At 28.5% G+C, this 12,953-nt stretch overlaps 1 protein-coding gene across 2 annotated transcripts; it reads right to left on the bottom strand.

Annotated features, from left to right (window-relative positions):
• Positions 1–2,024: 2,024 nt before the first annotated feature.
• LOC127285115 (dual specificity mitogen-activated protein kinase kinase 7-like) lies at positions 2,025–12,809 on the bottom strand. Of its 2 annotated transcripts, XR_007843565.1 has the most exons (9): positions 12,492–12,809; positions 8,548–9,038; positions 8,276–8,455; positions 8,062–8,196; positions 5,967–6,214; positions 2,741–3,349; positions 2,388–2,675; positions 2,117–2,308; positions 2,025–2,058 (listed from the first exon to the last, which is right to left on the bottom strand). XR_007843565.1 is itself a non-coding variant. In XM_051310937.1 (8 exons), the coding sequence occupies exons 1-8, from the start codon at positions 12,658–12,660 to the stop codon at positions 2,173–2,175; spliced, it is 2,256 nt and encodes a 751-aa protein (XP_051166894.1). In that variant the 5' UTR covers positions 12,661–12,809; the 3' UTR covers positions 2,025–2,172. The 2 variants fall into 2 exon arrangements, 1 of the variants encoding a protein (XP_051166894.1); XM_051310937.1 differs by having other exon boundaries at positions 2,025–2,308.
• Between the last annotated feature and the right edge of the window lie 144 nt (positions 12,810–12,953).

Genomic DNA, 12,953 nt, shown 5'->3' with positions numbered 1-12,953 from the left:
AGTTTTAACTTATTAACATTTAAAAAAATTAATTTAGAAACTTTCGTCTCACGAATTTTTTTTTATGTAACATTCGTAGAAGCGATTACATAGGCTCCCAAAAATAGCTATTTTGGCCACTTTTGGGAATTTTTTCTTTCATTTTCGAAAGCTCTATCATATAGTGCGTATTCTCAGCTTCAAAACCCATTTTTGAAAATTAATTTACGATTATTTTTAAAGAAGTTATAAACATTCGAATTTATAACATTGATTTATTTCTTAAGACCATTAACTCTTAAACGTCTGATTATTTTTTTGGAAATGCGATTTTCGTCATGCTCTGTATTTAAGGGTATTTGGGGTCGCTGATAACAAATCCGAAGTCGGTTTTTCAAAATTCAAAATGGCCGACGCTTTTTTAAAAAAAACTCATCAGATTCGCTTGAAACTTGTTACTCGGGGGTATTTAGGGTCGCTAAATTCGAATTCGATGTCTATTTAACCCTATCAGATCAGATTTTTTTTAACCTCAAAAAATGACTTTATTTTCATATTGATTTAACTAAGGTTAGTTTTTTAAATTCTTGTACAGCTGATACTGGGGTTCTGAGTCCCTGCATTGTAACACGTTTCCTACGTAGGTCTGCCATGACGGCATCAAAGCCGTTATCCAGGGACTTAGCCGGATAGCACAAATTGAGGGGCTGGATACAATAACAACCAGTACGCTCGGCCGGTCGCTTTGAAGCCAATCAACACCTCAAAATTGAAACTCAAAATTCGGATTTTTCAGAAGCACTACTTTATAGAAGATAAAAAACCATATCTTTTTTCTCTTAGAAATTTTTTTTTAAATCCAATATTTTTGATAATAAAAGCAAAAAGCCCAAAAAAATTTTATCAAATGTAATGAAATTTTAAAATGTAAACGATTATTTCTTTCACAAATAGTAATAAATTTGTTTACAACTTGGTATACATACTAAATTAGGTCTAATAAAGCCATTAAAACATTAGAAAAGGCAAAAAAATTATCGTTTTATTCTTTTTAATTAAAAATTGAAAGAGGTCGATATTCACATTCTCTAACTTTTGACGATAAAATGTCTGCAGGGAATTTCAAAACTGTAAGAACTTCTCTTATAATATTTATTCACTACTATTTCAGGAAGTTTTCTGCAAAATTCCAAATCAATACCTGTTATAGTTTTTAAAAAAATTAATTTTCAAGAAAAAGCGGATAGCCCATCGCGTTCAACTGTTAAAGTAATTTTTATACGTCTATAAATTAAGTTAAATGTTATTGGAGTTTTGACATTTTTAGAGTATAATATAGTATTCGTAATCAATGACCAGAAAAACTCTTAGATACACCAAGTTTCAAAAAAATTGGAATTTCTTTTTAAAATTTGTCCGACATATTGATTCGTCGTATTGAATTTTTCCAAACTGACATTAAATTCGGATTCAGCGACCCTGAAAATCCCCGAGAAACAAGTTTCAAGTGAATCTGATAAGTTTTTTTTTTTAAAAAAAGCGTCCGCCATTTTGAATTTTGAACAAACCGACTTCGGATTCGGTATCAGCGACCCCAAATACTCTTAAATACAGAGCATGATGAAAATCGCATTTCTAAAAAAAATCAGACGTTTAAGAGTTAATGGTCTTAAGAAATAAATCAATGTTATAAATTTGAATGTTTATAACTTCTTTAAAAATAATCGTAAATTAATTTTCAAAAATGGGTTTTGAAGCTGAGAATACGCACTATATGTGACGCTCCACGAGAGAAGGGACCTAACGTGCTTTTGACTTAAGGTTCGCTTTTACCGTGCAATGACACAGTGAATGAACCTTAAGTCAAAAGCACGTTAGGTCCCTTCTCTCGTGAAGCGTCACATATGATAGAGCTTTCGATAATTAAAGAAAAAATTTTGTTCTCCCAGAAAAAATTCAAAAAAGTGGCCAAAATAGCTATTTTTGGGACATTTGACCTTAAATTACTCAAAATCCTGACGTGATGGACCATTTTGGACATCAGATTCGTGTTCAGCGCGAAAAAACCTACGAAAATTAGTACCACAGGTTCTTGTAACTAAATCTCGCAGGCCTGTGTTATTATTACAAAAAATTAATTAAAATCAGCTTCACAAGGTATTAACAATGAGCAATGTACAAGTTGCTAATAAATTATGAAGGCGGTGGCCTTCTTTGAGGTTCAGGAGTATATCGAAGGTAAGCTCTAATATGCTGTGGACTTCCAGGCACAGAACAACTTTCAGATAATCTTCTAGGAGGTGGTTGTGGCGGTGAAGATGAAATATACCTGAAAATTTGCAATTTTTCGTAAATGGGGATTTCGTCTGAACGATGAGATTTTGTATTATAAAGAAAAAATAAAAGACCTTCGAGAAAAAGATGGAGAAGGTTGTTCCATTATATGACGCCGAAGAGGTAGAGGAGATTCCCCTCGACTTAATCTAGAAGGTGGTTCTGGTGATGGAACTCGATCGATTCCCAATCGAAGTCTTACATATGAAGTCAAACGTTTTTTCGCCGACTCTTTAGAACCAACAGGAAACTGAGGAATTGTAGATGGAGGTTCTTGTTTCATTTGATGACCCAAGCGTCTCATTAATAATTCAGAACCATGTGAATTATACAAATTTTGAGACTGCGTTTCAGAAGGAAATCTGCAATAAAAATTTTTGGTGTATATGAAAAAATATTAAATTTTTTAAAATATTTAATTTCTTACCTTTTTCGATTAATCATTGGACTACCATAAATATCCTGAGAATGTAGATGCGTCTGAGGCACTGGTTCTAATCGACTTTGTACATAAGAAGTGTGACGTCCATTTTCAATAACAGGTGGAATTACACCTGGAGGATCAACATTTTCTCGACGCCATGGTGAATAGTCTCTAACATGAGGACTCTGTGATCTTGCAGTTTGCCATAGATCTCCGCTACTTTCCCGTTGTTCTGTATGACTTTGGTAAGAAGAATACGATCTTCCATCATCTCTACTTTGACTATTAATAGAAGTTCTATTGAAAGTTAAATTCTTTTGTTCCATAAAATGACGATATGTTAAAAATGAACGTTGTAGATTAATATCACCATTGTCCCTAATCATTTGAGGTGAAAAAGGTTTGCTTTCTTTTCTTCGTAAAGCATATGGACTATAAGGTACATAATTAGCTATATTATCGCTAAATGAACGTTGATGAACAGGTAAACAATTAATATTTTGTGACTCAATGGTAATGCTACTTGAATTTGATGTTTCATTTTTTCCTTTAAAAGTCACAGTATCTTTTGAAGAGACATGACCTGTAGGCCGATGTAATCCTCCTTGTATCCTAAAAAAATAATGCAATTTAAATTAAACTAGGGTACATTAATGAAAAATCGTGATTTTTTTAACCTTGGACTTCAATTGTCACTTTTTAGTTTTAGGTAAATAAATATTTTACAAAAATCATGTCAAAATCAAATAAAATTTAGCTTCAAATCTACTTTCACAAAACATGCATCAATATTGACAATATTCATTGTTGTAGAGGTGCGGGGAAAAAAAGATTTTTCGTTAAAACTTCTCTCAAGCAATGCTTGAAAGCGATTTCATGTGTGTTGTAACAAAATATAAATATATATATATATTTTTTTAACATTTATGTTTAGAATTTTATAATTTAAAAATCAATTAGGATAAATGACTCCTATCAAGATGCATTTTAAATAGAAAATATAAGAAATTTAAAAAATCAGCAAATTTACAGGCAAACCTCTCATAACTACTATATCCTAATAGATGGCAGAAGAGGTCATATTTGTAAGAAACATTTCTTTTTATGAGAATAATGATGGTGAATTGTTCTTCTTTTGTTATCTTCATGTTTTATTACTTCTTTTCATATGTAAAGTATTCTGAGTTTTATTGAAATCGATTTACTTACTTCGAAATAGTGTAAAAGACGCGCGAACTCGCATTTTGTAGCATAAAATATAGATTAATTTTTATATACATGGAAGCTTTATTAATTTTAATTAATTTAAAAATTTATTATTTAGATGTTCCTGCACATAAGTATAAAATTTTGATTCATTTCTAAAAAAAAAAAATTTCTTTTCTGCAATTATTGATAAAAATTTATTTACATTGATTTTAAATTTTTTCATTCAAATAGTTTTTAAAAAATTAAATTCTAGATAGAATTTTAAGGTTTTAAAAATATTCAAAAGGAACTTACTATACTCTATTAGATCCTAAACAGACTCTAAATTTCGACTCGGGTTGCATGCTTCTGCCATCTGACGCCCAGTAAAAAGGCTGTAAAATGAAGTTTTGTAATTTCTAACCATTACTTTTAACTTATATACTAGATTAAATTTTTTTTTTTAGTACTTTGTACTTTTCACAGCTCAACCGTTAAAATTTCATTTAATTTATAGTAAAATTTTCAATATTAAGCTAAAAAAGTAACAAAAATCCAAAATAAAAAAAAAATTCAAACTCCTATAAAGAAGTTTAAAGTAAAAGTTAGAAATTTCAGAAATTTATTAGTCTTCTTCTTGTTTATGTAAAATAATTTTAGCAAAATAATAATAAATCAATTAAAATGCAGTTCTTTTTGCGCAAAAAGTAAATGAACTTTTATAAGGCTTTGGGCGTGTGTTTCTATTTTCTATCGTATAAGAGTATATCGAGTGAGTTATTTCTTTAAATCTTAAAGTCAGGATTTTCATTCTAACTTTAAAAAGGATTGTGAACATTAACTAGCTGACGAATTAACCTAATAATTTTTTGTTCACTTTGAAGTTGCGATATTTTAAACAAAATGAATAAAATTTTGTACCGAAGGTATGTTTTCTTTAGGTCTTAAATTCTTTTTTTAAAGTTTGATATTTTTTTCACCTGAAAAAAATGTGCTTTATTATAAGAAGAATTTGGTGCAGTCTTAACAATCTATAATGTAATATGCATAAACCGTATTTAAATTATTTGTTTTTTTTAACACATTGAAAGCTAACTAAAACAGATTGAATTATAAAAATGTTTAGAATCTATTTAGAAACAAAAGTAAATAAAATACTCACAGACTATAAGAATTCTATTAGATATTTTTACAAGTGAAGATACATAAAGTGCCATAAATATAAATTGATATTTGCAATTTAAAATTGGATACCACTAAACGGATCATTTCTTAGAATAATGTATATTAAACCCTATTTGCTATTTTCATATTCACTATTGCTATTGAGATCTGACATTCGTACTCTCTAAATTTGAATCAGTGAAAAAGTCACTGGTCTCAAATCAGTCGCTAAATTCTAGCTATTTGAATCAGTAACATTTCACTGATTTTCAGTTAAATTAATTGCCATTCTCCAGTGAAATGTCACTAACTGTCAGTGAAAACCACTGATTCAAATAGCTAGAATTTAGCGACTGATTTGAGACCAGTGACTTTTTCACTGATTCGTATTTAGAGAGTAGACATGCGGTTTTGAAAAATGTAACTAGTTTTGGATAACTGTTTACAATTGTTTGCAATTGTAGTTCCGCTGTCATTGTTAATTATTTTATCATCGTGGATTTATATCCACCATTGAAATACGTCCATTTATAAATTTTTATAAATGAATTATTGAATAAATTAACTATTTATATTGTTGTAGGCCATGCCACAATGTCAGATCCAAATAAATACAAGACACGTGATTTCACATTCTTATTTACATTCATGCAACATTAAACAACTACAGTGAGATGTTTTCTACAAAAGGAAAAAACTTGTTCTAATATGTTTCATTATAAAAACATTTTAACGTTTTAAACTCCTACATTCCAAATGTCACGTTTTGATATAAAGAAATTGAATTTTTTTTTACAGTTCATCACAGGCAGCTTGATCCCCCCTCAAGGAATGTGAAAGACCCTATAGTAATTAATTTTATTAAATTTTAACAAACCTTGGTTCAAGTTGATCCATAATTCCGTTAAACCACTGATACTCTGTTGTTGTATTCATAACATTCGTTTCACCTTCCAGCGTAAAGTCATGTTTTTTAATAAAAGGATGTTCCATAAGTTTGTGATACTTTGGCCGATGTTTATAATTTTTGGTAAGGCAACAGTTAACAAAATTTCTGAATTCCTTTGAAAATAAAGCGTCCGGTGGAAGAGAAGGAGGGTCATCTTGTACCACCCTACTTAATACCTATAAAAGTTATTTCAATATTAATCATTCAACATACATAAAAGAGCGGAACTGAGCCTCATTTTCGTAATCTCTCGTAAAAGCACCTACAGAAAGTTCGTGAAGACTCTCTAACCTTATTTGAAAAATAAATCATCTCTATCAATTACTGCCGTGTTTTCTAAAAACTTAGGTAAATGCAGAATGAAAGATTTCGAGAAAAACGCGAAAAACTGTTTAAACTTCATTGATATGTACCGCAAAGCCTAATTAAAATTTTTAAATGCCGTTTTGTTCCTTCGATTCGTCTAAATTTATTTTTTTTAATTATGTAAAAATAAATGTTGTATTTGTTTAAACATTCAATAAATTATTATAAATGTAGTTACCGGTATGCTGATTCGAGGGTCGTCGCACGAGAAACTTAGGTAACTGGTAGTTACTTGGTCCCTCGTGCTACGATCGCCTGTATTAGGCCTTTCGTCGCACAGAAAACTTAGGTAACTACAGGGAATATATAAGAATTTTCATCTTTCTTGGCAAAAAATAGTAAAAATATATTAAATAATAAACTATAATTATTTAATAAGCTGCGAAAGTTGTCACTATAATTATTGTTTTTTACAAATATTTAATTTTATGGTTAAATTTATTTTAATTATACAATATTAGAGTCAAATATTGTATTAACTCAGAATATATTAAATAATAATATAAAATAAAATAAAATACATAAATAAAATAAAATAAAAATAAATAATAAAGTGTAATTATTTAATAAGATGCGAAAGTTATCATTATAATTATTGTTTTTTACAAATATTAAACTATATGATTGAATTTATTTTAATTATACAATATTAAAGTCAAATTATTGTAGGTAATGTAGTTCGCTGCTTTATTAACGTTTATTTAAATAATTAAAAACGATTTTAATTTTTTAAATAATTGAACTAAATTAATTATATATTAATCATGAAATAAACATATTGCTGAATTTCATTTTTTTAATTTATTAATGCTTTTATGTTATTTATTAAAATTAATATTTAATTTTTCAATAATTGATAAATTATTATTTAGGTATAATTATATATATATATATATATATATATAGTATTGGAGTTTTTTATTTTATTATTTATTGTTATTATAAATTATTAATTGCAGAAAAAACATAGTAATTTTAAAGAAATGTATAAGATTTTGCAGTTACTTGGTCCTTCAAATTACGATCCTCCTTTTTCGAGGCCTCGTCGCATGGAAAACTTAGGTAACTACAGTGCTCTGATAGCACTCTGTAGTTACCTAAGTTTTCCATGCGACGAGGGCTCGAAAAATGATGTCCGTGTTTTGAGAAACTAAGGCACTGTGTAGTTACCTAAGTTCTTCAAATCACGAACTACAAAATACGTCACAACACCCAAAGACACCCCAGTTTTTATAGCAGTTACCTAAGTTTCTCAAATTATCACTCATCAATTTTTGCAGTTACCGGTATTTTCAATTATTTATGCAAAAATTATTATTAATAATATTAACAATTTTTTAAAATAATTTGCATTAACAGGTGTACCTTTTTTCCACGATTCCAACGATATAAAAAAACTCATTTTTCGATTTTTTTGCAGTTACCTAAGTTTTTAGAAAACACGGCAGTAATTAAGAGAACTATGGCTCAAATCATACATACTAAATAAGTATGTATGTTGAATTATTGCTGATAATTTTGTATATTTGATTTAAGAAAAATTCAATTTTTACGTCTTGTAATTTGGAGAATGATTCATTGTATCATCTGCTATTGGACTTGATTAAAAAAATAAAGATTTTTTCCCTTACAAAATCATATTGAAATAAAAGTTTACCTCGAAATCAGTCTTGCAATCACGATAGGGAAATACTCCAGTTGCTAATTCTACTAAAGTTATACCCAAGCTCCATACATCCGCTCTTATGTCGTAGTCTGGCTTTGTGGGATCCGGTGGATCTATTCTTTCAGGCTAAAAAGACCATTTAAAAATTCTGTAATTATTTCAAGTTTTAGTCTAAATAATGATATATTTCAAAATTGATTCTTACAGCCATATAAGCTGCGCATCCAGCACTTCTAGTTTTTGCTTTGCTATCTACTAAACGACCAGATATTCCAAAATCACAGAGTTTGACACCTCCTTCATTGTCCAAAAGGATATTACTAGGTTTAACATCCCTATGTATAACACCGTGTTTCTCCTTCAAATAAGACAATGCCTTCACGGTCTATTAGGTAGAAAAAAAAAATTAACATTAGTAACCCCACCAATTTGTTCAACGATTTAAAATACTTTATTTACCGGATAAAAATAACTCACCGCTACGGTTACTTTTCCCAAAAAGCTTTCTGGAATTGCTTGTCTACCATTTTTAAGAAGTTTATCTAAACATGTGGCCATAAGTTCCATGCAAATCCACACATCGGATTCTGTAATAAAACAACCGAGACACTGCACGATGTAAGGGCAATCATGTGACTTTAAAACAACATCGAGATCCATAATTATTCTCTTGTTTTCTTCTGCATTACCAGAACGACGCATTTGTTTGACAGCTATTACTACACCACTTGGTTTATGTTTCATTCTTACTACATGGCCACAAGTTCCATTACCTAGTTCTCCTAAATGTTCCAAATCTTTCATTTCTGTTTGGTATTTTTGGCCATTTATGTTTAGAATACCGTTCATTTTCATAATTTCTTGAAGTTTTAATTCAAATTCACTGTCATACATCTTTGGTGGCAGCATCTGCAAGACTGGTAAATCCAACAGTCTTCTAATTCGCGTTGGTGTTCCCATTTCTCCAACTAAATGGCAAAATGAATTATACAATTTTTGTATCTACATAGTTGTCATTTTTTAATTAACCCTACTGAAAATTCCTATATAAGATCTTACATGGGATCCTATATAAAATCCTATTTAAAAAAACCCATAAGAATTTGATTCTAGGAATTCATATGGAAATTCATAAAAAAACTGTATGTAAAATTGGGACACGATTTTCAGTATGAATTGATGTGGGAATTTGCATTTATGTTTCTACATAGAAATTCATGTGCATTCTTATGTAATTTCTTACATTTTTTTTTTATCAATTTCCCATGTCAGTTTTCTTCATAATTACCCAATTTTTTTTTATCATTTTTCTATCATCGCGAAAAAATGGTAAAAATAATATGATAGAGAATATATGATAAGCTTATTAGGAATTTCCTATTATAATTTTTCGTAATGGTAGGTAACTACTTGTCATTTTTTATACAAAAATATTAAAATAACGCAACATCTTTGTAAAACTAACAATTTAAAGTGATAATTTGTACCGCATCACAGTGGACCAGGAGACTTGGTTTCGTGGACAAAAGTCAATTTATATTTCAAATGGCCTGAAACTTGTTACTCGGGGGTTTTTGGGGTCGCTGATTACGAATCCGGTATTAATTTTTAAAAATTCAAAATGGCGGATCCAACATGTCGGACGAGTTTATTAAAAATTCATCGGATCCACTTGAAACTCGTCACTCGGGGGTTTTCGGGATCGCTAATTACGAATCCGGTATTAGTTTTCAAAAATTCAAAATGGCGGACGAATTTTTCAAATATTCATCGGATCTAAAACCATCACTCGGGGGTTTTTGCGGTTACTGATTACAAATCTGTTATTAGTTTTCAAAAATTCAAAATGAAGAATCCAATATGGCGAACGAATTTTATAAAAATTATTAAATTTTTATTTAAATTTGTATTCACGATTTGTTTAGTTACTGATTACGAAAGTAAAGTAAGGGGCCATTCATTAATTACGTAGCCAAAATCGTCCTTACGTAATTAATGAATGGCCCCTAAAAAATTCTAAATAATGATTATAATAGGAAACTTTATATTTTTGTTTGTTTTATCTGCAGTTAGCCTATAGTAATAATAGTTTCTAGGGTTTACCACGAGGAGGTTGCAGTACTATTATAATTTTAATTATTATAATTTTTTATTAACATTAATTAATTAATTAATATCTCGAAAATAACAAAAAAAGAAAATCTCAATATTTTTTGTGGTGAAAATACACATTTTTAACTTCCAAAAAAGAATTAATTAAAAAAAAGACAGAACTTAAAAAAAAAAGTCAAAAAATTTTTTGATTTTCAAAAAAAAAGGGTCAAATTTTGAATTTTTTTAGCGGATTTTTCTTTTAGTTTAGGGTCTAATAAAGAAGTTTTAACCAAAAGCCCACACAGCATCGAAAGTTTCCTAAAGCTGTATTAAAGTTGTAGTGCCACTTTGGCAAATTTTAGTGGCAAAGCTTAATACAGGTTAAGTAAATATGTAAATGTCCGCATTTGAGTAAACGTTTAACGCGAAAGTTGCCTAAAGATGTAAACTAAATCTTTAGTACATGTTTAGCTTAAAAGTTGCCTGAAAATTTAAATTAAATCTTTGATAAAGGTTTAACGCGAAAGTTGCCTGAAGATTTAAATTAAATCTTTAGTACAAGTTTAGCTTAAAATAAGTTGCCAGAGAATTTAAATTAAATCTTTGTTAAATGTTCAGTACAAAAATTGAATAAAGAAAATATATTTATTATTTACAAATTATATATTTTGTTAAATTTTTATATTTATGTTTATTAAATTGTTAAATTTATATATATATTTTTTTTTCTTGTTGAATTTTCAGCGGAAATAACTTTTCTTTTTTTTTAAAAAAAAAGGAATTGTATCGAAAAAATATTAATTGTAAATTATGCAGTCAATTATAATAAATAACTATTTAGAAATGGAATAAGTAATTGGAACTTCAAAATTAAATGAACACAAATATATTTATTGATATAAAAATTATTTGACTAATAAGAATAGTTAACACGCGCCTATTCTTAAATTTAGAATCCTTTGTAATATCTGAAAAAACAAATGCTCTTGTTATTATTTTCGAAAATTAGAATTTTTTGTTTTAAAAGCTTATATTTCAAATATTTTTCCAAAATAAAAAATATATTTGTTTTAAAATAAATTATATCTATACCTTTTTTCAATTTTTGTACTGAACATTTAACAAAGATTTAATTTAAATTCTCTGGCAACTTATTTTAAGCTAAACTTGTACTAAAGATTTAATTTAAATCTTTAAGCAACTTTCATGTTAAACCTTTAACAAAGATTTAATTTAAATTTTCAGGCAACTTTTAAGCTAAACCTGTACTAAAGATTTAATTTAAATCTTCAGGCAACTTTCGCGTTAAAACACTGTTTCAGATATTAACTGTTTTAAATATTTATTTATGTCCAAAAATTTTTTTTGGTGGTGCTTTAAAGTGTTTTGAGGTGCTTTTATCCAATGAAATTAAAAAAAAACAAATTTAATGTCTTTTTTTGATTATTTTTCGTAAAAAGAATTTTGTTTTCCGCTAATATCTCGAAGGCATTGCAATCCACAGCAAAATAATGTATTACAAAATTGTAGCTAAATAAACAGGTTTTCGAACGATACTATTCTTTTTCCGATGCCTATTGACTTTTAGCTGCTAGATCCAAAAATGTCTTACCTAACTATCCTTACTCCAACCTTCCCGTACTACAAAATTGAAAAATTCATGATTTTATGAAAAAAAAAATTTTTAGTATTTCACAAAATTACAATAAATTAATTTCTATTATTATTTTTATTCCTTACGATGAATAAATGTACAAGGAAAAAAAAAGATAGGTTAGATTCTTTTTAATAATGATAAAATAAAGAACATAGATTTCGAATGGAAGGAATAAAAATCTAAATTGATTTTGTAACTTTAGGCAAGTGTAGATTGAGAATGAATTGTCCTAAGACTATAAAATTTTCAGAGAAACTACTTTTGTTTATTACTGATTAAAACGATATAATTCGTTTTACCGATTTCTAAAATTGTCTTTTGTCCACAAAACCGGGTCTCCTGGCCCATTGGTTTAAATTAAAAAAAATTAACTACAGTAAATGCGGTGAACCCTTTTAACAAACATAACCTCACCACTTTAAAATTAGTTATTTTTATATACATCGATACATTACTTCCAATTTCACGATATAGTTTCATTTTCATAATAGTCAATATAATCGATAAATTTTTCAACACTAAATACTAAAATTCTTCCAAAATTTATGTATGTAAATAACAAAGCAGAATGACATAACCTATATTTATAACAAAAAAAAAATAGTAGAAAAGGTGTAATTTTTATTTTAAAAACCCTAATTAAAAATTATCGGCCTGAGACAAAACTTACGTTGTCTGGGTCTTCTAGGAGCAGGACTTGTAATGGAAACAACAGAGGATTTTTGCATGCCAGTGCATGAAGTATTTTCATTTGATTGCCTATCTCCGTCTCGAGATTCATTTTCTGCTCTGAGACGCTCTTGTAAGTTGAGAATTTTGTTTTCTAATGTGCTTGACATAATATCAACAAAAATGGGCGAGTGCAAAATTCCGATCAATCGCACAAAATATTTATTAACGAATATAACATCACATAACTTTTTTTCTCTTTCGAAAGGAAGAACTGCGCTCTAAAAGTCTCAACTCAAAGACTCAAACCATGAATGCAATTATAGTTGCGCCTATTGGATAGAAAAATTGACCCTACCTAAATGCAACTGCGCTTGCGCTACGACAACTCTCTTATAGGTTGAAAAAAGCGCGCTTATATAAAACGCTTAAGAAAACTAAGAAAACAATATAAAATCATTTA

This window comes from Leptopilina boulardi, unplaced genomic scaffold, assembly GCF_019393585.1.
Source record: "Leptopilina boulardi isolate dan_hultmark-lab unplaced genomic scaffold, ZJU_Lbou_2.1 LbouV2_330, whole genome shotgun sequence".
Classification (NCBI taxonomy): domain Eukaryota; kingdom Metazoa; phylum Arthropoda; class Insecta; order Hymenoptera; family Figitidae; genus Leptopilina; species Leptopilina boulardi.
Note: the sequence above shows the minus strand (reverse complement) of the source record. Positions and strands in the feature narration are given on the sequence as shown.

Excerpts from the sequence above, each read along its gene's own strand:
- LOC127285115 (XM_051310937.1), bottom strand. The coding sequence starts at position 12,660 with ATGTCAAGCACATTAGAAAACAAAATTCTCAACTTACAAGAGCGTCTC. Across the intron at positions 9,039-12,491 it reads TCCTAGAAGACCCAGACAAC|TTGGAGAAATGGGAACACCA; the intron begins GTAAGTTTTGTC and ends TTTGCCATTTAG. Across the intron at positions 3,350-5,966 it reads ATGGATCAACTTGAACCAAG|GATACAAGGAGGATTACATC; the intron begins GTTTGTTAAAAT and ends TTATTTTTTTAG.